Below are 25,325 nucleotides of genomic sequence, written 5' to 3' on the forward strand. Positions count from 1 at the left end.
TTGTGTTCCCTTATTAATTTTCTGTTTGGATGATCTGTCCATTGGTGTAAGTGAGGTGTTGAAGTCTCCCACTATTGCTGTGTTAACTGTTGATTTCCTCTTTTATAGCTGTTAGCAGTTGCCTTATGTATTGAGGTGCTCCTATGTTGGGTGCATATATATTTATAATTGTTATATCTTCTTCTTGGGTTGATCCCTTCATCATTATGTAGTGTCCTTCCTTGTCTCTTGTAACATTCTTTATTTTAAAGTCTATTTTATCTGATATGAGTATTGCTACTCCAGCTTTCTTTTGATTTCCATTTCCATGGAATATCTTTTTCCATCCCCTCACTTTCAGTCTGTATGTGTCCCTAGGTCTGAAGTGGGTCTCTTGTAGACATCATGTATATGGGTCTTGTTTTTGTATCCATTCAGGAAGCCTGTGTCTTTTGGTTGGAGCATTTAGTCCATTCATGTTTAAGGTAATTATCGATATGTATATTCCTATTACCATTTTCTTAATTGTTACGGATTTGTTTTTGTAGGTCCTTTTCTTCTCTTGTGTTTGCCACTTAGAGCAGCTCCTTTATCATTTGTTGTATAGCTGGTTTGGTGTTGATTTCTCTTAGCTTTTGCTTGTCTGTAAAGCTTTTGATTTCTCTGTTGAATCTGAATGAGATCTTTGCCGCGTAGAGTAATCTTGGTTGTAGTTTCTTCCCTTTCATCACTTTAAATATATTATGTCACTCCCTTCTGGCTTGTAGAGTTTCTGCTGAGAAATCAGCTGTTAACCTTATGGGAGTTCCCTTGTATGTTGTTGTTTTTCCCTTGTTGCTTTCAATAATTTTTTTTTGTCTTTAATTTTTGTCAGTTTGATTACTCTGTCTCTCAGCATGTTTCTCCTTGGGTTTATCCTGCCTGTGACTCTCTGCACTTCCTCGACTTGGGTGGCTATTTCCTTTCCCATGTTAGGGAAGTTTTCGACTCTACTCTCTTCAAGTATTTTGTTGGGTCCTTTCTCTCTCTCTTCTCCTTCTGGGACCCCTATAATGCAAATGTTGTTGCATTTAATGTTGTGCCAGAGGTCTCTTAAGCTGTCTTCATTTCTTTTCATTCTTTTTTCTTTATTTTGTTCTGCAGCAGTGAATTCCAGTATTCTGTCTTCCAGGTCACTTATCTGTTCTTCTGCCTCAGTTTTGCTGCTATTGATTCCTTCTGGTGTATTTTTCATTTCAGTTATTGTATTGTTCATCTCTGTTTGTTTTTCTTTAATTCTTCTAGGCGTTCATTAATTCTTCTAGGTCTTTGTTAAACGTTTCTTGCATCTTCTCGATCTTTGCCTCCATTCTTTTTCCGAGGTCCTGGATCATCTTCACTATCATTATTCTGAAATCTTTTTCTGGAAGGTTGCCTATCTCCACTTCATTTATTTGTTTTTCTGGGGTTTTGTCTTGTTCCTTCATCTGGTACAAAGTCCTCTGCCTTTTCATCTTGTCTATCTTTCTGTGAATGTGGTTTTCCTTCCACAGGCTGCAGAATTGTCAGTTTTTTTAAACTTCTGAAGAATTGACAGCTAATGCAGACTGTAGTACTTAGGAGGTACTTATCCTCCTACTTAGTTTATAAAATAGCTGAAGATTGAAGATAATCTTGTATATATCTAATTTAAGTCCAATTCAAGGTTTAAGATCTTATTGAAATAAGCATCCATGTATAGCACTGAGCCTTCAAAAGCAGTGTTTGCTCCTTTAGTAAATTCTTAGTTATTGATTGGGTTAAAATTTTTTCATGCCCAATACCATTGGAACTTGTCTCTAAGTGCCCTCCCTACACCAGGCTGTTTGTCTAAATACTTCTGACATAGTCTTCAAATTTTGCCATGTCTACTTTATCATCCTGAGACGAACCACAGACATTTTAGACTTTTTTGGTTCTTAGAGCTGTGTTGTCTAATATAGTAGCCATTAGCTACATGTGACTATTTAAATTTATATTTACATTAATAAAAATTAAATTTAAATTAATAAAAGTTAAGTAAAGTAAAAAATTCAGTTGCTCAGTCACACAGCCACATTTCAAGTGCTCAAAACCATGTTTGGCTAGTGACTACTGTGTTGGACAATGCACATACATCTCAGAAAGCTCTGTTGAACAGATATTCTTTTCTTAGTCTGTTTGCTTCACCTCCCATCTCCTTAACAAAACTAAAAAAGATCATTGCATTGTATTTTTAACCATTTGTGATTTTTACTTCTGACGTCTTCTGCACCAGCAGAATCATCCTTGCCAAAGCCTTCCTTAATCATGGTAGGTTTGCTTTCTGCTTTTCAAAAATTTAATGAAATTTTAAATACACAGGGCATGATATATGAGCCATAAGGTGATAGGCAAGAGGCCACTTCAGATACATGCTGCTACCATTTCATATTGTAGTGTGATGTGGGTTGTTTCAGCCTCAAAATTGTGGAGGTACTAAAGACTGGTTATGTGAGTATGAAGTGCTGAAGCCCATGACAGTGGCTCTGTCTAAAATGTGGAAGAGAGAAGGGAGAAGGAGAGAAAAGCAACAGCTAATGGCTTTAGGAGGAAAAAAATACCATTTTTAATTTTAGAGCTTTATTACCTTTTTAGAATTTTAGAGCTTGTTACTGTTTTCAACTGTGTAATTAAGAAATTTTTGTTAAGCATTGGACCTGTAGAATCAGCTGTAGTGTTGTACTGCACATATAACAACCCAAGCATTTATTACTCAGGTCCCTACAGTTGAGACTTCCGTTCTATCTAGACCAGTATTCCAGTTGTGTTTTAGAGATTTAAGTTAGTACTGGGTCAATATATATCATTTGACTCTTACTTTGAATTGGAGAAATGTACCAATGAAGACTATTTCTGATATCATTTAATTTTTATAGCATACAAGTGGGATATAACCTTTCTGAATCATGTATGTTCAGAACTATGTGTTAGAATACTGCTGTGTCACTACCCAGCTATGCAGCTTAACCATGTGGAACTTATTTGTGTGTGTATGAACATATGCATATGTATGTATATCTATATATGTAAAACAGGGATGACACTACTTATTGCATGGGATCTAGCATACTGTGGATGTTCTGTAAACCTGTATTTTTCCTGCTACATAGACAATAAGAACATATTTGACAGAGCCAGTAGATGAGACTAAGCAACAGAAATCTTTATGAAAATACCACATTCTCAATTTAGTGATGAATTGGGGGGCAGTGGATAGAATTGTAATAGATTTCTAAGGTGATCATCAGACAATGTAAAAGATTTTAGATTTTTAAGGAAATATTGAAAACATCAACCCCAAGACTTAGGTTTTCCTGCCTTTCTATAAGACTTATGAATAAATGTAGATTAACCTTAGGATATATTTTACTTGAAGTTCAAAATAATAGACTGTTGGCTCTTTAAAAGGTTCTGTTAGTATATATTCTAAATAAGAAAGCTAGAATTGGATCAACTATTTTAAAATTGGCTTTGAATTACAAATATTTCATAGTTTTCTTATTTCTATATGACTTTTCCTTTCTGTAAAATTCTAGTGCGTTAATAACATGTTTTAATATGGTCATCTTTGGGGAAGTGTTCAGAATTGAAGATTATTTGAATACTACTTAAAAATTATTCTCATATGACTTAGGACATTTTTATTCTGTTAGTAACATTAATCATGATAATATTTAATCATGATTGTTGTGTGTGACTCTCTTGGCTGGTGGTGTCCCTTAAATATTAGAAAGTCTCTGAGCTCATTTAAGGGGGTCGTTTTATTTTTGTACCACTCGTCCTTACACACATTGGTGCCCTATAAATGTTTGTTGAATGAATGTACAATATATGAAGGTGTCAAGGTTGCTGGTTGGAGTCACGAAGAACTAAGCAGTAAGCATTATCAGATAGGGTGAGCTGGCCACTGCAAAAATAGGTACCCAAAGAAAGGTGAGGAGATAGTAGTATATAAGAAAGTGTTATAATGTGATAAGGATTGACACAGATTCCCTTCTGCTGAAACAGACTTCTCTGTAGTCTTAGGATAGCAGTCTGTCACTGCCTGGGGATGATGTATGTTAGAGCAGCTCAAGCTTCCCCAACCAGACTGTTCAGACTTAAAATAGTCGTAAGGTTTCTGACTAAAAGGCCTCACTTTCAGTATTTTCTGGCAAGAGTACCTTTATCACAAGAAAAGCCTGAGAAAGATTTTAGTGCTCTGCCTTCTCCTTAATTATGTTGTTCCCTGGGATTGGGTTGAGTAAGGAAACTGATTTATTTAGCACTCTCCATGTGACAGGCATGTGTTAGATGCTTTACATTTTTGTTTTAAGTTGGGTTTATTGAGATATAATTCACCCCTTTTTAATACAGTTTGATGAGTTTTGACAAATGTATATAGCCATGTAGATTGGGATATGGAACATTTCCATCACCTAAAATTTTCCTTTGTCCCTTCACCTTACCCTTAGCTACTGGCAACCACTGATCAGATTTCTGTCTCTATAGTTTTGTCTTTCCAGAATATTATATAAATGAAATACACAATAGGTAGCCTTTTGTATCTTTGTGGCTTCTTTCACTTAACAGAATACTTTTGTGATTCATCCATGGCATTGCATATATTTCTCTTTCTTGCCAAGTAGTATTCCATTGTATAAATGTATACCACAATTTGTTTACCCATTCATCTGCAAAAGGCATTTGGGTTACTTCCAGGTTTTAGAACTTTAGACATAATGTCTAAACCTGCTATAACCATCAAATGACAGATTTTTATCTGGAAATAGGTCTTTATTTCTCTTGAGTAAATCCCCAAGGGTTATTGTTGGGGTGTTATTATGGTAAATGTATATTTAACTTCATAAGAAGTTGCCAGACTTTTCCAAATTATCTCTTTGCCTTCCCACCAGCAATGTGTGAGAGTTTTGGTTGCCCAGCATCTTTGCCAGCATTTTTTTTTTTTAATTCCAGACATTCTAATAGGCATGTAGTGATATCTTATTGTGGTTTTTGTATTCACTTCCCTGATGATCAGTGTCATTGAACATCTTGTCATATGCTTATTTGCCATCTGTGTATCGTTTGATGTGTCTATTCAGATCTTTTGCGCATTTTTGAAAGCAGGGATTGTCTTCTTATTGAGTCGAATCTGTAGTTCTTTAGATATGCTGTATATGTGTCCTTTATCACATATGTTTTGCAGATATTTCCTCCTAGTCTGTAGCTTGTCTTTTCATTTTCTTAACACTGTCTTTATGAGAGCAGAGGTTTTAGATTTTGATGAAGTTCAATTTATCGAAAAATTTTTAATGGTTTGTGCCATTTGTGTCCTAAAAAGTCTTGCCTTAACCAAAGTCACAGAGAGTTTCTTCTTTGCTTTCTTCAGGAAGTTTCATAATTTAGCCCTTACATATACATTAGATATGATCCATTTAGAGTTAATTTTTGTGTATGGTACAAGTTTGAGATTCTTTTTTTTTTTTTTAAATGGATGTCCAGTTCTTTAAGCACAATTTGTTGAAAAGACTATTCTTTCCCCAGTGAATTATCTTGATATTTTTGTTGAAATCAACTGACAACATTTCCGTAGGTCTATTTCTTTTTAATTATCATCAAGGTGCAGATTAAGACCCTTAATTAAGCCTGCATGGATTCTAATCCCGCCTTTAACATTTGCCGACTTTGTTACCTTGGACAAATTATTTAATCTCGCCATGCCTCTGTTTTCTCCTCTGAAAAACAGTGATAGTGATAATAGTTACCTCATAGAATTCTTGTGAGACTTAATAGAAACAATACATGTAAAACTCTTAAGAAAAGTACCTGACACATGGTAAGTTTTGTTAAATGTTAGCTATTGTTATTTTGTCAGTCTAATAGATAAAAAATGATATTTAGTGTTTTTTAGTGTGGATATGTTACATATTACGTGTAGTATTTACAACAACCCTGAGGAGTTAGGTAATACTCTTGTTTATAGAGGTGGCAATCAAGGTACAGAGAATGTGAGCATCTTATCTATGTACACTGGGAGACAGTGTAGTGTAGAGAGTTCAGGCTACCTAGGTTCTAATCTCAGTTCTGCCACTTGTTAGTTGTGTGACCTTGAGCAAGTTCCTTTACCACGATGAGTTTTGGTTTCCTCATCTGTAAAATGCGGGTAATAGTGTAGTACCTTATATATAAGGTAGTGGTGGCAGTCGGTGAGTTACTGTATTTGAAGTCCCTGACCGATAGGGCTCAATAAAGGTGAGTTGCTTCCATCTTTGTAATCCTTTTTGTTGTGGTCATTATTTTTTTATCATCAGCATCATTTTTCCAAAGTCATACAGTATTAAATCAGTTCTGTAGCCACACTACTTGCCTTCCTAGTCACAGGATTCATGATTGGTTAATTTATTTCATGATAAACTAATAAAGTAGGGGTTTCTTTACCATGTGTATGGTATTTATTTTAAAAGTGTGTAGGTTTAGCTATTTTAGGTCTTTAGTTCTTCAGTACATCTGTTCTTTCCTTCCTCCCCCCCCCCCACTAACCCCACCCCCAATGCAAGGCTTATGGGGATCTTAGTTCCTGGACCAGGGACTAAACCAGGGCCACCGCAGTGAAAGCACCAAGTCCTAACCACTGGACTGCGAGGAAATTCCCTGTTTCTTTATTTTTAACTCTAATCTTAAATCTTGTCTTTAAGAGAGGATGTTTATAGATTTTTTTAAAAAATCCACTCATTTAAGGCTTAGAAATATTAAATCCATCTAGTGTTTAAAATTATAGTGGGCAGGGCTTCCCTGGTGGCGCAGTGGTTGAGAGTCCGCCTGCCGATGCAGGGGACATGGGTCCGTGCCCCGGTCCGGGAAGATCCCACATGCCGTGGAGCGGCTGGATCCGTGAGCCATGGCCGGTGAGCCTGCGCGTCCGGAGCCTGTGCTCCGCAACGGGAGAGGCCACAACAGTGAGAGGCCCACGTAGCACCAAAAAAAAACAAAAAAAATTATAGTGGGCACCTATATTTCAGTGATATGCATTCCTGTAAACAACTTTGTAAGGCAAATTTTTATGGACTATAGTCAGCAAATATGTTTGAGTTTACATACCTAAACATACTTGGTTTCTTGTTGGTAGAAGCTGAGTAAACTGAAAAGGTAATCAGAAATGAAGTATAGGTGATTATTAGCCATGTTGAATATATAGCTTTAAAGACCTCCACAGAAAGCTGATATAACTATATGTGAAGGATGGACAACAGAAAGATTTGTAAATGACTCTTGTCTTTCCCCAAGTCCTGATCTTACCTCTCTGCTTTTTCTCTACTCCAATTTTTCCAGACATTTTTAAGTGTTTGTGCTGGGTACTCTGCCAGTTCTGAGCATAGAAAGATAAACACACAAAGCTCTTGTCCTCCAAGGGCTCATAGTCTGGTAGAACAGATGGATAGCAAACAATTACAGAACCTTTTTAAGTGCTCTATAGAAGCATGGAGAAGTCTCTTGAGAATCTAGGGGAGGAAGCAATTAATTTGACCTGCAGGTGTCAGGGACCTCCTGGAGAAAGTGACACCTGTCCTGGACCTTGAAAGAGAAAGTTTGAAATGGAAGACGCTGATATGAATGGCAGTCCAAGTAAAGGGAACATATGTCATGGGATGAGAAAGAGGATGTTATGTATATGGCGTTTGTAAGAATTTACTTTTCTGAGATAGGGATACACTACCAGCATTCTTGTTGTTCTTGGTTTTTGTTTTGTATAGATTTCTTTCTTGTTAAATAGTAAATAATAGTATCACGATTAACATTTTTCTACATATTTTTTATATAATCAGTGTTCAAAAATTTTTTTATTTTTGGCCATGCTGTGCAGCTTGCAGGATCTTAGTTCCCCCACCAGGGATCAAACCTGGGCCCTCTGTGCTAGAAGCATGGAGTCCTAACCACTGGACCACCAGGGAATTCCCCCCCCCCCCCAATGTTTTAAGATACATTATTCCAAGGGAAAATTTGGTTACTCTGACATGTAAAAGAGACACATATTTTTATATTCAAATGTCAATTTATATGTATCTCCTTTACATTTTGTTGCTGGTCTTTTTTATTTATTTATTTATTTTTTTGCGGTACGCGGACCTTTCACTGTTGTGGCCTCTCCTGTTGCGGAGCACAGGCTCCAGACGCGCAGGCTCAGCAGCCATGGCTCACGGGCCCAGCCGCTCCACGGCATGTGGGATCTTCCTGGACCGGGGCACGAACCCGTGTCCCCTGCATCGGCAGGCGGACTCTCAACCACTGCGCCACCAGGGAAGCCCCTGCTGGTCATTTTTAAATTACAAAAATAATACTGCTAAAGTAAAATAAATATCAAAGTAGTCAGGGAGGCAATGTGGTGTAATAGTTAAGAGCAGAAACTTTGGACTTATACTCTAAAGTACAGGAAGATTCTAGCTAAAAATTGAATCAGCTATATGGTGTTAGGCCAGTTATTTAACTTCCCTAGCTTTGTTTTTTTCGTCTGTAACTTCTGTAAACCTTGTTCACGGAACTGTTGTAAAAATTAAACGTAATATTAATATGCTTAGCATGGTTGCTGGTATAAAGTAATAGTAAATAGTAGTTGCTTCTTCTACTAAGTACTACTATTACTCTGCTAATGTTGTTGGACTTTAAAAGCAAATGATAAGAGAGGGAAGGTTGTTTCTCTGAGATAGTCAAGAGTTGAGAGAACAGTAGCGTAAAGGGGATTAAAAAAAGATCTGCGTATATCTCTATGAGAAAAAGTAAGAAGAGATTAACTCATCTTTTAACAGGATAGAATTGCAAGATGCCTGTGGCATCCTTAGGAGAAAGAGACCACATAATTCACTTTGACAGCCACCAGTTGTTGCCTTTGGACAGCATTATTTGCTAGTTGTCCTGAGTTGGCTGGAAGGGTAGAGGTGGAGCAGAATATTCTGCGGAGTGATAGAAGAGGAGGCAAGGTGCAAACCTGGTTTGTATAGGACAGTGTTTCCCCACCCTGGCTGCACAAAAGAATCACCTGGAGAGCTTTTTAAAAATTGTGAAGCTTGTGCCTCATTCCCCAGAGATTCTGCTTTACTTGGTCTGCTGGAATAGGTTTTGTCTCCTAAAGCTCCCCAGGTGATTCAGCCAGGGGTTGCATATCTCTGGTGTAGGACATTGGCTAGTCAAGTATTGCCTGCTACATACTTTATACTTTTGAAATCACCTTTACATACACCATTCTTACAACAAGTCCTAGGTAAGGAAACAAAGGGTGAGGAAGTTTAAAGGCCTGCTCAAGTCACAAAACTGGTTAGCACACAGGAGCAGAATCTCCACTGTGTTCCTTTATGCTCCACTGCTGCCATTTAGCTATGAAAGGAAGAGGGTGGAGATGTATTTGGGGGTAGTGAGTTGAGACTGGGTCTCATGTTCAGAGCAAATGGAAAGGATCATAAAATCATTGTTTGTTTTTCATGGCTTAAGAGACCCTCAGACATTTTCAGATTTAGTAGACCATTGTCTGTTTTAACACCTCTGGTAACAAAAGAGTAATTTCTGGTGGGGTTGGTTCCCTCTTCATACAGTCCTAACTTTCTTCAAAATGGTGGTTCTTTTCCTAATTCATGTATGGAAGGCAAATAACCACTTCGTATTCTGCATAACAACTTGTAGAAACACTTAGAGTTGCTACCATGTCTTCTTTAATCTTTTTTTTAAACTGAAGTATAGTTGATTTACAATGTTGTGATAGTTTCTGGTGTACAACAAAGTGATTCAGTTATACATATATATATACATATTCTTTTTCATTATGGTTTATTACAGAATATTGAATATAGTTCCCTGTGCTATACAGTAGGACCTTGTTGTTTATTTTATATACAGTAGTTTGTATCTGCTAATCCCAAACTCTTAGTTTATCTCTCTCCCACCCTCTTTCCCCTTTGGTAACCATAAGTTTGTTTCCTGTTTCTGTTTCGTAAATAAGTTCATTTGTGTCATATTTTAGATTCCACATATAAGTGATATCATATGGTATTTGTCTTTCTCTTTCTGACTTACTTCACTTAGTATGATCATCTCTAGGTCCATCCATGTTGCTGCAAATGGCATTATTTCATTCTTTTTAATGGCTGAGTAGTATTCCGCTGTGTATACATACCACATCTTCTTTATCCATTCATCTCTCAGTGGACCTTTAGGTTGCTTCCATGTCTTGGCTGTTGTAAGTAGTGCTGCTATGAACATTGGGGTGCGAGTATCTTTTCGAATTATAGTTTTATCTGGATATATGCCCAGGAGTGGGATTGCTGGATCATATGGCAACTCTATTTTCAATTTTTTAAGGACCCTCCATATTGTTTTCCATAGTGGCTGCACTAATTTACATTCCTATCAAGAGTGTAGAAGGGTTCCCTTTTCTCCACATCCTCTCCAGCATTTATTTGTAGACTTTTTAATGATGGCCATTCTGACCAGTGTGAGGTGGTACCTCATTGTAGGTTTTTGATTTGCATTTCTCTAATAGTTAGCAATGTTGAGCATCTTTTCATGTGCCTATTGGCCATCTGTATGTCTTCTTTGGAGAAATGCCTATTTAGGTCTTCTGACCATTTTTTGATTGGGTTATTTTTTATTACTGTATTGTATAAGCTGTTTGTATACTTTGGAAATGAAGCCCTTGTCATTTGTATCATTTGCAAATATTTTCTCCCAGTCCATAGGTTGTCTTTTCATTTTGTTTATGGTTTCCTTTGCTGTGCAAAAGCTTGTAAGTTTGACGAACTTATGGTTACCAGGGGGGATTGGTGGGAGGGAGGGATGGTTAGGGAGTTTGGGATTGACATGTACACACTACTATATTTAAAATGGGTAACCAACAAGGACCTACTGTATAGCACAGGAAACTCTGCTCAATATTACGTAACAACCTAAATGAGAAAAGAATTTGCAGAAGAATAGATACATGTATTTGTATAACTGAATCTCTGTACTGTACACCTGAAACTAACACAACATTGTTAATCAACTATACTCCAATATAAAATAAAGAGTTTTTAAAAAGCTTATAAGTTTGATTAGGTCCCATTTGTTTATTTTTGCTTTTACTTATATTGCCTTGGGAGACTGACCTAAGAAAATACTGGTACAATTTATTTCAGAAGATGTTTTGCCTATGTTCTCTTCTAGGATTTTTATGGTGTCATCTTATATTTAAGTATTTAAGCAATTTGGAGTTTATTTTTGTGTGTGGTGTGAGGGTGTGTTCTAACTTCATTGATTTACATGCGGCTGTCCAGCTTTCCCAGCACCACTTGCTGGGAAGTGGTGCCTCCTTTGTCGAAGATTAATTGACCATAGGTGTGTGTCTATTTCTGGGCTGTCTATTCTGTTCTGTTGATCCATGTGTCTGTTTTTGTGCCAATACCACACTGTTTTGATTACTGTAGCTTTGTAGTATTGTCTAAAGTCTGGGAGGGTTATGCCTCCAGCTTTGTTCTTTTTCCTCCGGATTGCTTTGGCAATTCTTGGTATTTTATGGTTCCATATAAATTTTAGGATTATTTGTTCTAGTTCTGTGGAAAATATCATGGGTAATTTGATCCCTGTCACCTTAAATCTGTAGATTGCTTTGGGTAGTATGGCCATTTTAACAATGTTAATTCTTCCAATCTAAGAGCATGGCATATCTTTCCATTTCTTTGAATCATCTTCAGTTTCCTTTATCAGTGTTTTAGTTCTCAGCATATAAGTCTTTCACCTCCTTCGTCAGGTTTATCCATAAGTATTTTTGTATTTTAGTGTGATTTTTAAAAGGGATATATATATATATTTTTTTACTTTTTCTTCCTTAACCTTTGATTGATTATTCAGGCTTAATATCTTTAGTTCCTTAATTGCTTCATAGAATATTTCTAGGCCTCTCATACCACCTTCTTCTCTGGAGCTGCTTTGTTGTTCCTATTGAAATATGCACTCATAACTAAGTCTTGTTTCAAGATAGTGATTTAATTCTATGTTATTGGCCTTTCTCTTCCTGGATCCTATTTAAATTATCAAAGAGAACATAAAAAAAAAAATCCAAGGTAGCTTTAGGAAATCACGTCACCGTCGGTGTACCAAAAACTTTGAAAGTTTCTAGAAATTATGAAGCAGATTAGATTGGATTCAACATAGGCATAGGAGAGTCATGTTTGATAAATAAATGGACTGATGTTTTCAGTAGAGCTGTTGAGTAAAGGGGGCTGGAATGCAGGGTGGAACATGGGACTGATGGCAAATTGAAGGATTTCTATGACTCCAATGAAGTTGGAGCAGTTCTCCACAGAATTTAACCTCAAACTTTATGGATGCAAACAGTACTCTAAGTAGGGCATTTGTTACAGAAATAAGATAAAATTTCAATGAACTACCGAAAGACAAGTGAGGGCCAGCATGTTGGTCTGGAATGACTGGGGGCTATAGACACAATGGGAGTTTATACTTAAAAGCTGGTTCCTCTGGGCATTAACTGGGTGCTCATGAGAAAGATGGAGGCTGTGCAAGAGACCAGAAAGAGCCCCCACCTCAGTTGCAGGCAGCTGTAGGCAGACAAACATGAAATACCATGCATTTCCTTGCATCTTTTTTTCCTATTAAGTAAAAACCTTAAGCCACTGAGAGTGGGTCAGTTAAAGACTCACCCCAAAGACACAGGCAGAGACACATTGCTGCTGGGGTAAGAGTAGAAGAAAAACCTGTCTACCCCTGAGCGTGGGGGAAGGAAACCTTGTGTCTAAGATTCTATACCAATACCAAGCAGAGGTATTACTCCTACTACTGGTGGTGGACCAGCAGGAAAGTGCTTCCCAAGACTAATCACAGATACAAGGAGAAGTTTGGATGCCCCAGGGTGGAGGGGCAGGAACAGAGAAATCCATACCCCTGGGACTCAGGTGCACATGGCCTGCCTAAGACTGAGAGTGGATGAGGATCAGATGGTAGTGAAAGCCATCTGGTTGGGGATGGCAGACTCAGAGTCACATAAATTTTAAGGTGCTTCCAGCAGTTTAGGAGAGCCACACCAGCGCATTGTCTTTAGGGAAGAAGGCTCCAGGGCCAGTTCTGAAAGAGAAAAGGTCATGCTTCTCCCACTCCCATACCTCTTGGGGTCTAAGGTATGTCTCTTCAGATGCCTGCTCGTTGCTCTCCACTGCCAAAAGATCTCGGTGTTCCATTTAGCTATAACTTCACTATCTTCTAGTGATCTAGAAGTGTTAGGTGCAAGAGGGACAGGGACATTTTTGTAAACCCTAACCAGAATTAACTTTGACTCCCCTAGGTCCCTTATTAGCTGAGCTGCCACCTGGAGGATGCACCAACCAGCTAAGAGGCGATGATGATCCCTTTCTTAGGGACAGCACATTCAGTGGCCAAACTGTCTTGAGTTTAAGGAGTAAGGTGAACCAGGAGGAGGTTATGGAAGCAGAGTCAGACATCATCAGTGCATTGTTGAACAGCTTTTCTGATAAATGATTCATTAGCGTCAGTGCAAATAGTCTAGAAAGCTAAAAACATGACACAGATTACTTTCAAGGGCCGCAATAGTATGGACATGAGGGGCCGATTGGTAACCTGAAAAAGTGTCGGCAGCTTGAGGAACCACCAGTAGCCCTAGGGGGAGATCAAAAGTTTGATGTAGTCCATCTGCCAAGAGCCAAAAAAGGGCAGTGCCCTGTGCAGTGAGACCTCCCAGACAGGAATCATTAAGTCTGGCATGCAGTGGTATCCTCTGCATCAGAAACACAGGGTCAGACTTAATCAGAAGCTTGATTTCAGTCTAAATTAGAGAATGGACTCTTGCCATGGGTAGCTACATTAAGTGACCCAGACCATTCAATTAGCAATTAAAATTTGTTTTCAGTTTGCAGCCCCAAAGAGGCTACCTTTAATCTGTCAGTTGTAATTTTCCAAGTGGCAAACCAAACAGCTGGGCCACTGGCAACAGCCCAAGAATCTGAGTTCTGCCCACTGAAGAGAATGCTGTGTCTCCTTTTGGTTCTGCATAGCTCTGAGGCTGAACAGTCATGGCAGCCCAGTGGACACTGTCAGCTTCAGCTTCTATAAACCATTAGTGAACCAGGCTGAGGCATTTCAGGGAACCTCATTGATCCAGTAGCTTTGCTTCAGACAGTGGAGTAGGAATAAAGTTTCCCCTCAGAGGATTGCCTGCCACTTTTTCATATAAAGCCAAAATGCTGTTGGGGCAAGGCTGTCCTGTATTCTTGAATATACCATTTCCATTTGGCAAGCAAGGCTTTTGGGGGTCCTTCTCACCTTGTTAGTTGTGGAATTTAAGTTTGACCCACCCCCAAATGGGACTATCAGGCCAGAGAGTCACTAGGCCTGCCTAGATCAAGCAGACCCATCTGGAGGCTGTTTCCCTTTGCCAAAGGCTCCACTTGGCAGAATCCTCAGTAACAAAGATTTGTGCTGTTTCCAGTACCCAGAGTCTAATTGTGTTGGGGTTCACCAGCTAGTCCTGCTGGTGGAGGTATTTAGTTTAGCCAGTAGTAGTATATCAGTGTTAATTTATGTGTTTTGACAAATGTGCTGTGGTTATGTAAATTGTTAACATAGTGGATATTGGATGAAGGATATACAGAAACTCCATACTATCTTTGCAACTTTCCTGTAAATCTAAAAGTATTTCAAATTGAAAAATTACTTTAAAAAGTACCAGATGGGGCTTCCCTGGTGGCGCAGTGGTTGAGAGTCCGCCTGCCAATGCAAGGGACACGAGTTCGTGCCCCGGTCCGGGAAGATCCCACATGCCGCAGAGTGGCTGGGCCCGTGAGCCATGGCCGCTGAGCCTGTGCTCCGCAACGGGAGAGGCCACAACAGTGAGAGGCCCGCGTACTGCAAACTTTCCCACACTCACGTGGTGCTTTAGCTATTAGTCTACTCAGTGCAGTTGCAGTGTCTTGAACATGCCTTGACTTCCCATGCTATGCCCTTTTTATATGAAATGCCCTTATCCCACCTCTTCACATGGCAAAATTAAAGCCAAGCTTCAAGGCTGTGCCTTGGTCTTACCTTTCCTGTTAGCTCATCATTGATGCTTCTGACTCAGTACTAGCACAGCTTTTTTTTTTTTCGGTACACGGGCCTCTCACTGCTGTGGCCTCTCCCGTTGCGGAGCACAGGCTCAGCGGCCATGGCTCACAGGCCCATCCGCTCCGCGGCACGTGGGATTCTCCCAGACCGGGGCACAAACCCGTGTCCCCTGCATTGGCACGCGGACTCTCAACCACTGCGCCACCAGGGAAGCCCTAGCACAGCTTTTTGTATGTATTTCTGCTTAGGATGCTTCACAGGTTAACATTGTAAATGCTAGTAGTCATCTTCTAGAGTAAGAGTTGCTTGAGGATGGGAATAATACTTTATTCATCTTTTCATTTCCAGTATTTAGCTTGTTGCCCACTTCCAGTGAGTTGTACACAGTAATTGTTCAAGTAGATGTTAACTGGGTGAGTGAGTGAAAAGCCTTAGGGCCATGCTATGTATGGTTATGATAGAGCTTTCCTCTTTGTGTCACTTCAGTATTAAGTACTGTCATTAAATGGATATTTGTGATTCTTGTTTACATTTTGGAATTGTATTTAAGTATTCTCGTGTATACATTATAAAATCTTTTTCTTTCATTTATGTTTTAGGAGGGCCAAACATGTGGGCTATTACCTCTGAAGAACGGACTAAGCATGACAAGCAGTTTGATAACCTCAAACCCTCAGGAGGTTACATAACAGGTTTGTGTTTATATTTTATTTGTAAATTATGCTCCTTTTCATGTAGTATCTTATAATTAGTTTTAATTTGACTGCCCTCAATTTGTATTATTTAATGATAAAATTCATATCAATCCGAATTCTAGAATTTTTTTAAAATGTGACTTTCTTATTTTACCCGGAACCATCTTAATTTGTTCTCTTTGGATTTGGCATAATAGAAGATCTTTTCCTGATCCTAAACTTTAATTGTCCAGTTTCACATTTTAACCTTATATCTGGAAAGTTTTCCATTTATTTCTCAAGGTAGTTGAGACTTTTTTCCCTAAGCAAATTTATTAATGTGTTCTTAATATGTTGTGCCAGATACTAGTATAATGATCAGTATTACTAAAACCTAGTAGAAATACATATATCAGATCAGTTTTCTTGAAAATAATCTAGAATTTTTTTTTCTGGAATCTGTTTTCCTAACATTTAGCCCTCTGTCTTTAGGAGGCTTTATAAGCATTGATTGTTGATGCTATAGCCCTTGTTTTGCAAGAAGTCCCCCAGAACCAAAAGAGGATTAATTTAGGTGTGTCTTTCAAATTTTTTTCTATAAGTGAAACTTTCTTTTCTATGCTAAAGCACCTTAGGGCTTTATTTACAGTAGTAGTAAATATAATGACTAATATTTACCAAATTTGTACTGTATTTCAGATACTATACTAAATGTACTATCTCCTTTAACCTTCACAACAAGCCGGTGACGTTGCCCTGTCGTTGTCTGTATTTAAAGATGATAGAACTGAGACTTTGAGGTGTTCTGTAACTTGCCAAGAGATGGTTAGTGGTGATCTGGGCTTGGAAACCTTTCAGTCTGACTTTGGAGTCCATCCTCTTAAACATTATAGTTTAATGTTATTTGCACTTCAGTAATAAAAACTACCTTACCTGGTATCTGGGTTGGGATTTGATTACCCTACTTACAAGGTAATAATTTGGTCTGTTACTGTCTCATGGATGCTGGCAGAAGACCCAGAATTCCTGAGTCAGAGACCAAGGACACTCTTTCTAATGGCACAGCTGGTAGCATGAGCACCGGCATATTTCTGTCCATTTCCCTCGTCCCCTGAGTCACATAGGGGCCAGGCAGAGGGGCCAGAAGGATGCTGCACAAGTGGTGGTTGTGTTATAGAAGAGGAACACTGGGCTTCAGGGAACCCACCATTTTTCAGCAAGCAGTAAGCAAGCTTATTCTTTGTCCCAGAGGGAAACATTACCTCATCCTTCAAGACAGCTCACTGTAAACCCAACTCTGAGACATGATCCAGGTAAAGAGCAGTTAGGATCTTACGTTCTTGGCATACACAGCAGGACATATCAGACACCCATGAGGAGTATCTTTCCCAAACCTTGTATTTTTTTTAATTAGAGCTCTTCTAGGGAATAGTGTTTTTAACTATAAATTTTATTAGATAGGTGTATTATCAAATAAGACCCTAATTATGAGGAAAAACTAAGATGAATAATGTAATCTTTCATCACTGATTAATGCATATATAACTTCAGTTGTGACATTTTTGTTTTAAAACCTCTAAGTCTTATTAAAGTAATATAAATAATTTTTCTTTAATAATTGTAATTAGGGACTTCCTTGGTGGCACAGTGGTTAAGAATCCTCCTGCCAATGCAGGGGATACGGGTTCCAGCCCTGGTCTGGGAAGATCCCCCATGCCACGGAGCAACTAAGCCCGGGCATCACAACTACTGAGCCTCCACTCTAGAGCCCATGCTCTAGAGCCCGCGAGCCACAGTTTCTGAGCCTGTGTGCCACAATTACTGAAGCCCGCACGCCTAGAGCCCGTGTTCCGCAGTAAGAGAAGCCACCGCAATGAGAAGCCCACGCGCCACAAAGAAGAGTAGCCCCTGCTTGCTGCAACTACAGAAAGCCCACGTGCAGCAAAGAAGACCAATGCAGCTAATCAATCAATCAACAATCAATTTATAAAAAATAATAATTGTAATTAAAATAAATAACATTGTTATTATTGGCCATTATTGTTATTCAGAGGCATCAAAGTAATTCCACTTACTAATACGCTGTTTGATTTTTTTTTTATTGTCTTCAGGTGATCAAGCACGTACCTTTTTCTTACAGTCAGGCCTGCCAGCTCCTGTTTTAGCTGAAATATGGTAAAATGTTTTCTTTTGTAGATGAGCTTAACTTTCTGGTAGTCTGACTTTGTTCTGTTTTTAATACTTAGTGTTAACATAAAGTTGTTTTTACTTGTAGTCTGTTGTTAATAAGAGTATTTCTGGGCTTCCCTGGTGGCGCAGTGGTTGAGGGTCCGCCTGCCGATGCAGGGGACACAGGTTCGTGCCCCGGTCTGGGAGGATCCCACGTGCCGCGGAGTGGCTGGGCCCGTGAGCCATGGCTGCTGGGCCTGCACGTCCGGAGCCTGTGCTCCGCAGCAGGAGAGGCCACAACAGTGAGAGGCCCACGTACCGCAAAAAATTAAAATAAGAGTATTTCTTCAGCTTTTTAGAAAATAAATTTTATTGAGTAAATGACTAAAAATCAATTGGGGTTTTGTTCTATAGGATAAATTTCTAATTTCCTTAGAATTTCTAAGGAAAGGAAATTTCTAAGTGCTTTTCTATTAAAAAAAACACTTCTTTACAATTTGGCAAGAGTCTTGATCTTCATTCTGTTATTTTGTAGTTGTTTCATTTATTTCATCATCTATAAACCCCACATTAGCCCTCCCTTCCCTTATTCCTGCCTTAAAGAAATTGTTCTTTATAATATCTAAGGTTTTGGGTTTTTAATGTATTTACAATAAACATCAACCCCTACTCCATCCTTCTTTCCATTCAGAATATCCCCATGCCTGGCAGAGTGCCAGGCACATAGCAAGCATTCAGTAAATACTTGAACAAATGAATAAATTGTTTACAGTGGTTATACTCTTGTATAATTTCTTTCCATCTGCACTGGTGGAATTCATCCCAAAGGTATCTAGATACTATATAGACTGATAGTATTTTATTAGATACTATCTTTGGTCAGTGTATATTAATGTACAGGTTTTAGTGTTTTGTTATACACATACACATATTTAATTAAGTGATGATCTACATGTAAATGCTATGTCGTTGTTTCCATTTTATCATCCTCCTCAAAAGTAATGTTGACCCTGAATAACAATCTGTCACCCTCCAAACTAAGTAGCAGATGCATTAGTTTGATCTGCTGTCAGGTTCTGTGAGGAGGGCCCTGTTCCATCCTGAATAAAAGAGTGACTTTGAGCTCTTAAAATCAGGGGAGCTCAATACATCAAAACAAAACAAATCTACCGCCCTCATTGTCCTTTTAGGGCTTTGTCAGACCTGAACAAGGATGGGAAGATGGATCAGCAAGAGTTCTCCATAGCTATGAAACTCATCAAACTAAAGCTTCAAGGCCAACAGTTGCCCGTGGTTCTTCCCCCTATTATGAAACAACCTCCTATGTTCTCTCCATTAATTTCTGCTCGTTTTGGTATGTGTTTATTAATTTAATTAGATGCATTTGATAGTTAAACTTGATTCCTAGGCATAATATTTGAGAATCAGAAAAGGATTTGTTGGCATAAAATGACAGTCCCCAGACTCCAAGTTAACTTTCATGTCTGAGACTAGAAATGTTAAGTTCGCTGTCATAGCTAGGGAGTCCATGTGTCCCAGTTTTCCAGGGACAGTTGTGATTATGCCTGTTGTCCTGGCATCTAGTCTGGTTAGTGTTCCCTTTCATAATTCCCAGTTGGATGATAAATTATATGATCCTGCTAGTTATAGCTGAGCCTAAATACTATTCTTAATTAGTTTCCTCTATACTCTGTATGCATAACAAAACTGTGAACAATTTAAACTCGAAATGGTTTCATTTGGGGGGTAATTTAAAGTTATACATAAGTAGAAATTTCTTTAATTTAAAGGTTAATTAGCCAGCTAAATTTAGGGCTAAAAGTTGGAGACTTCGTGCTATTTAATTTGCATATTCATCAGAGGTAACTAGTTTTCCATTAATTTTGATTAGCCATTTTCCTATTATTTGTGAGAAGCACTCATTGGAACAGAACATTCAATTAGATATCTCTGTGTATCAGAAACATGTTCTTCCACTCTAGATGTTAGACCTTAAAATACTAAATTCTTTCACTATTGCAGTGAATTCTAGAGATAACATCAAATCCTTGTGTAACCATATTTATGTAGTGTACTTCATATTCTGCAGTTAGTAAACAAATGAGTCATCACTTTGTTCCTTTTAAAGAATTGTCCTTGAATCCATATGTATTGTGTTACATATAAGAAAAGTGAAACGTGGCATGCTTCCTTCTTGCACATAGTGTGTGTGCATAAATGGTTCTCTTAAAGTATGCAGTATTTAGAACATCCTTTACAGGGGAGGGGAGAGTTTGGGGAGTGAGTGTGTGTGTGTGTGTGTGTGTGTGTGTGTGTGTGTGTGTGTGAACTCAACAGCACTGTATTTATTATCCCTACACAAAACCCCACATTTGATCAGGTAATACATTCTCTCATTGAGGATACTAATATTTAGTTGGAAAAGGCTCTTTAGTTTTATTCATGATACTAGAAGAGAATTTTTAACTCCTTAGTAGGCATTCGCTTAGTTCACACAGGTCAGAATATTGATATTAAAAGCAGTAGCTTACCTCCTGCACTGCACTGGGTCCAAGCTGCTTTAGTGAACTTTTTAAAACTAGTTTGCCAACAGTGTTTCTGTAACGTAGCAGTTGCTCACTGTACTGTGAACTTGTTTTCTGTCATGTGTTTTATAATTGGTTTAGCAGCACTGGGGAATGTGTTCTGTTTTGTCCTTAGGAATGGGAAGCATGCCCAATCTGTCCCTTCCTCAGTCATTGCCTCCGGTCGCACACATAGCAACTCCCTTGTCCTCTGCGACTTCAGGGACCACCCGTCCTCCCCTAATGATGCCTGCTCCCCTAGTGCCTTCTGTTAGCACTTCATCATTACCAAATGGAACCGCCAGTCTCATTCAGCCTTTATCCATTCCTTATTCTTCTTCAAGTAAGTGCTTTGTTTCTGATGACTCGGTATTTTATTATGAAGAAACTTACATTTGCATCCCAATAGATAGATTTCCTTCATACTTTGTGAAATTGTTTGGTATGAACCTTTTTCTGTTCTCGTTTTTTTTAGCATTGCCTCATACGTCGTCTTACAGTCTGATGATGGGAGGATTTGGTGGTGCTAGTATACAGAAAGCCCAGTCTCTGATTGATTTAGGATCCAGTAGGTATGAATACTTAAAACTTCCAACTTTTTAGGCTTTCAATAAGGAGTATTTAACAAAAGACTTTTTTTTTTTTAAAGCTCTGAGCTTATCCAGGTTTTACTTTATAGTGGCCAAATGTAAACACTTGGTAAATTTACTATTTGTAATTCACATAAAATAATTTTATTTAAGAATTATTAACTGTCTGTGGTATTTTACTTTTGAAAAATATATCTTATGTAAACTAAAAATATTCTGTATTTTTAATCAATCAATTTTTTGCACAAAGCTACATTTTTCTTTCAAAAATATTTCTCAAAACATCTCATAATCATTGTACATTATTATTTCTCGAGCAAAAGCTGCTGATTGAGTATCTTTAAAATTTCAGAAAGCACAAAAGCATCAATGTTCATTCATCACCACTCGTATAAATCACAATAATACTCTTTAAAGCAATGACCCAGAAGAACAATGTCTGCATCCTTGTTTAAACACTCACTGATTGTGTGACCTTGTTTTTCTCAACATCACTGAGCCATAGTTTGTCCATCTTAAGGATGGAGACAGTAATACTTTTTAAGTTTGTCATGAGGATTAGAAATAATATTTGTGAAAACCCTAGCACAATGTGGGGCCTGGCACATAGTAGGTTCTTGGTATATGGTAGTTTTGTACTTCATATGGTATTTGCTTTCCTAAGAATAACGATAATTGATTAAATTTTTTCAGTATCAAGTATAAAAGTAGTTACTGTTATATTATAGAAGGTATGATTCTTATTGTCTCTGACTTAACTAAACGTATTTTATTTAGTAACAAAAATTTTAAATAAATTTTGTTACAGCTCAACTTCCTCAACTGCTTCCCTCTCAGGGAACTCACCCAAGACTGGGACCTCAGAGTGGGCAGTTCCTCAGCCTTCAAGATTAAAATATCGGCAAAAATTTAATAGTCTTGACAAAAGCATGAGTGGATACCTCTCAGGTAAGTGGCATACGGTGCTTAAGAATGTGAGAGAGTTATGATTTTATATGGACTTTTATTAAAGAAATTTTATTTGAAGTTGTATTTTGTAGCTCATTTAAAATTTTAACATCCAAAAAATTTAGCAGGCATTTGATAAATACAAATAATGTTTAAGTTGTGTAAGAGTTCAAAGTTCTTATAATCAAGTTGAGCACACCCAGCTTTTTGGAAAGAAGACCTCTCCCTTGAGAAGGTCAAACCTCATCCTCCAATGCAGTGAATGGAGAACTTCATGTGATAAGAGAGTATAGCACTAAGCTTCAGCTCAGTTTCCCTGAGAGTCTCCTTCCTCATTGGTTCTTTCTCTGCTTGTCCTTCCGAACACCTCATGTGAGCATTGTTCCCCTTTAAAGCTCCAACCCAAATGTAGCCATAAAACCTGACCTGAGGTCCCCATAGAACATTTGAGTCCATGCTAGAACAAACATCCAAACTTCACTAATTGAGGATAGTGAAGGGGGACATAAACAGAGGGTAATAGGTAAGTAGAATTCCCATCTTCTAACTTTTGCCTCTCTTCACTTAACAACGAATTATAGTTTAGACAGAGTAAAATGAGTGTTTAAAAATAATAGAGCTTTAAAGTGCTAGGGAACATAGAATAGGAGATATTAATACTGAAGAAATAAGATAAAACATCTTTTAGGAAGGGAGCATTGAAGCCCTATCATGAAAGAAAAAAGTTAGGATTCAGATAGAGATTGAAGGTGAGGGCATTTGAGGGTGACAAGGAAGAAATCCTAAGAGCAAAAAGTACACGACATGTTTGGAGGATGAAAAGCAGTATATGAAATAGGAGTATGGGGTCTCTAGTTGTGCACTGGGGCAAGGGAGCAATAAAACTTTTGGAATTGATTGGAAAAGCTAATACGCAATATGCAATATTTTCTTTAAAGATACATATCTATGTGGTAAAATCTTTAAAAAAAACGAGAATTATACACAAAAAAATCAGTATAGTAGTTGCCTTTTCTGTGGGAGGCATGGAGATAAAATCAGGGAACACAGATAGCTTCAAAGAATTTAGTAATGATCTAGTTCTTAAGTTGTATAGTAGTTTAATGGGTGACTTTTATTAGTATACTTCATAACTTACAACTATACTATATATGTATCAAATATTATATAAGAACTATAAATTTCTGTAACTTTGTTAAATTATGTGGAACTATACTATATTTTTAAGTAATCTTTTTTTTTTTTTTTTTGGGGATTTTAACATCTCTGAAATTGGGATGTGTATTATCATCAGTGGTATCTTAGCATTGTGTTAAGGTTTTTTTTTTTTTGGCAGTGATTTTTCCTTCTTAGTGTTACTTAAAATAATGGGGTATCTTATAATCAATGGCATCTTAGATTCTGTGAAATTATATTCAAACTATAGTATTTAAGATTAACATAAAGTAAAAAAAAAAGATTAACATAAAGTCAGACAATTCTCATATTTGAAAAAATGAACTTCTTTGGGCCCTGCATTTTGCATTGAAGAAGTTTCTTTTTTCAGATTAACAGAAGTGGACTAAAAAGACATGTACAGAAGTGTTCATGGCAGCTTCATTCACAACATCCAAAAAATAAGTAGCCTAAATGTCCATCGACAGGAGATTGGATACATAAATTGTGGTGTATTTCTTTAGCAGAATACCTTGCAGCAATAAAAATGAATGAACTGCTGATACATGCAACAACTTGGATCATTTCACAGATGTTGCATGAGTCAAAGAAGTCTGGCACAAAAGATCCATAATATTTAATCCATTTATATGAAGTTGAAGAACAGGAAGCTGAATTGATGGTGATAAAAATCAGAATAGTGTAGTTACTCTGTTGGACAAGGGACCATGTTAGAACCTTCCGGGGTGCTGGAAACATTCTGTATCTTGAGGTGGGTGTTAGTTGCATGTGTGCATACTCATGTAAAAATCCACTGATCAGTACACCTAAAATTAGTACCCTTTGTGTATGTACTGCAAACATAGAGTATAAACAAAAGTGGGTTTGTGTTGCAGTATGAAGGGCAGTGGGGAGCCAACTGTGAGGAAATGTTCCCTTAATGTTACTTTATTTGTATGTGACACATTGCATGAAGGGCGTGTATTGTGTTTTCAGAAAATGTTATTATTCTTAGACTTACAAGAGTAAAGCTATATATCGGTAGTTAAGGGAAGGATTGATTTTCTTTGAAAGAAGAAGTTGTCTCTGGTGTCTTGAAACTGAGCATGAGCCCCACGTATATGAGGACAGGGCTAACCTAGACTTATGTGGTATGCTTTGTTCAGTGAATGTAGCAGTTAGTGGTCTCATTTTTCCCTCTTGTTCTTCCTCCTCTCTTCCCCATAAACCCTCAGTCATGATTTATTTAGATTGATTCATTGACTCAAATATTTCCTGAGTCACATATCTTCTGGGCACTCAGTATGACACTGGAATGCAGACAAGAAGACATGTCCCATGTCTTTAAAGAGCCCATAGTATAGGTCACATAATCTCAGCGAATAGTGGTTTAAAAGTGCTGTGATTAATACGGATGAGAAAGTGACTAATGCTGAGGATGTAAGAGAGCGTTTCACAGGAGAGGTGTCATTTGAGCTGTATCTTAGAGGATAAATAGACTGCCTGGTAGAGAGTCGGGGGACTAGCATTTTAGGCGCAGGAAATAGGATATCCAAAGTATTGGCAGACCAGTAGTGTGCATGCTCGAGTGAGCTTCCTTATTGCAGCTTCCTCTGCTGCCTCTCTTTGGCCTATTACTCACATGGCCTGCACACATTTAAGCCTTCCGCCAGTGCACTTTTAACCATTGCATTCCTTCCCTTCCTCCTGTTGTTTGCTCTGTTGCCTAGTGCGAGGGGTCTGCTTTGTTATCTTTGTCCAAGAGCTGAAACTTTAGTTATAGAACCTTTCTTGGTTTGAAATAGCCTGCCATTTCTTTATTGGAAGAATCCTCTTTTTAACATAAAAACCTCCTCAAATCTTACTTTTTATATGAAATCTATTGAGAAGTATTAATTGAGTGAGGCTGTGAGCTATTTCCAGTGTGTTTCCTTTATGTGATTTCTATTAAGTGGCCAGATAAAAAAAAGAATGGAAAAGATTTTAAAATTATATAATATAAACATTTGATTGCTTGTTATAATATGTGGTATATTTGAGGTTGTTCCATATAGAATATGTAGCTTTGGTTATCCAGATCTCTGTGTTCAAAGCTCAGTGAAGCAGTGGGTTTAACGGCATCGGTGCTGGCT

General features: G+C 37.9%; 1 protein-coding gene across 14 annotated transcripts in view; it reads left to right on the plus strand.

The window, feature by feature from the left end:
- ITSN2 (intersectin 2) overlaps positions 1–25,325 on the plus strand; it is a 162,014-nt gene that overhangs the window by 32,293 nt on the left and 104,396 nt on the right. For 12 of the 14 annotated variants that reach the window (XR_007470728.1, XM_033425280.2, XM_033425278.2 and 9 more), the window contains 6 exons: positions 15,693–15,785; positions 17,879–17,942; positions 19,127–19,290; positions 20,637–20,843; positions 20,976–21,072; positions 21,899–22,038. Coding sequence is in view for 13 of the 14 variants with exons in the window: in XM_033425280.2 (XP_033281171.1) it covers positions 15,693–15,785; positions 17,879–17,942; positions 19,127–19,290; positions 20,637–20,843; positions 20,976–21,072; positions 21,899–22,038 (765 nt within the window). In the remaining variant the exon portion in view is untranslated. Of the gene's footprint in view, positions 1–15,692; positions 15,786–17,017; positions 17,081–17,878; positions 17,943–19,126; positions 19,291–20,636; positions 20,844–20,975; positions 21,073–21,898; positions 22,039–25,325 lie in introns of those variants that run through there. The other 2 variants (XM_049695687.1, XM_049695686.1) reach the window with 2 other exon arrangements.

The sequence above is a fragment of the Orcinus orca genome, chromosome 13, assembly GCF_937001465.1.
Source record: "Orcinus orca chromosome 13, mOrcOrc1.1, whole genome shotgun sequence".
NCBI lineage: Eukaryota > Metazoa > Chordata > Mammalia > Artiodactyla > Delphinidae > Orcinus > Orcinus orca.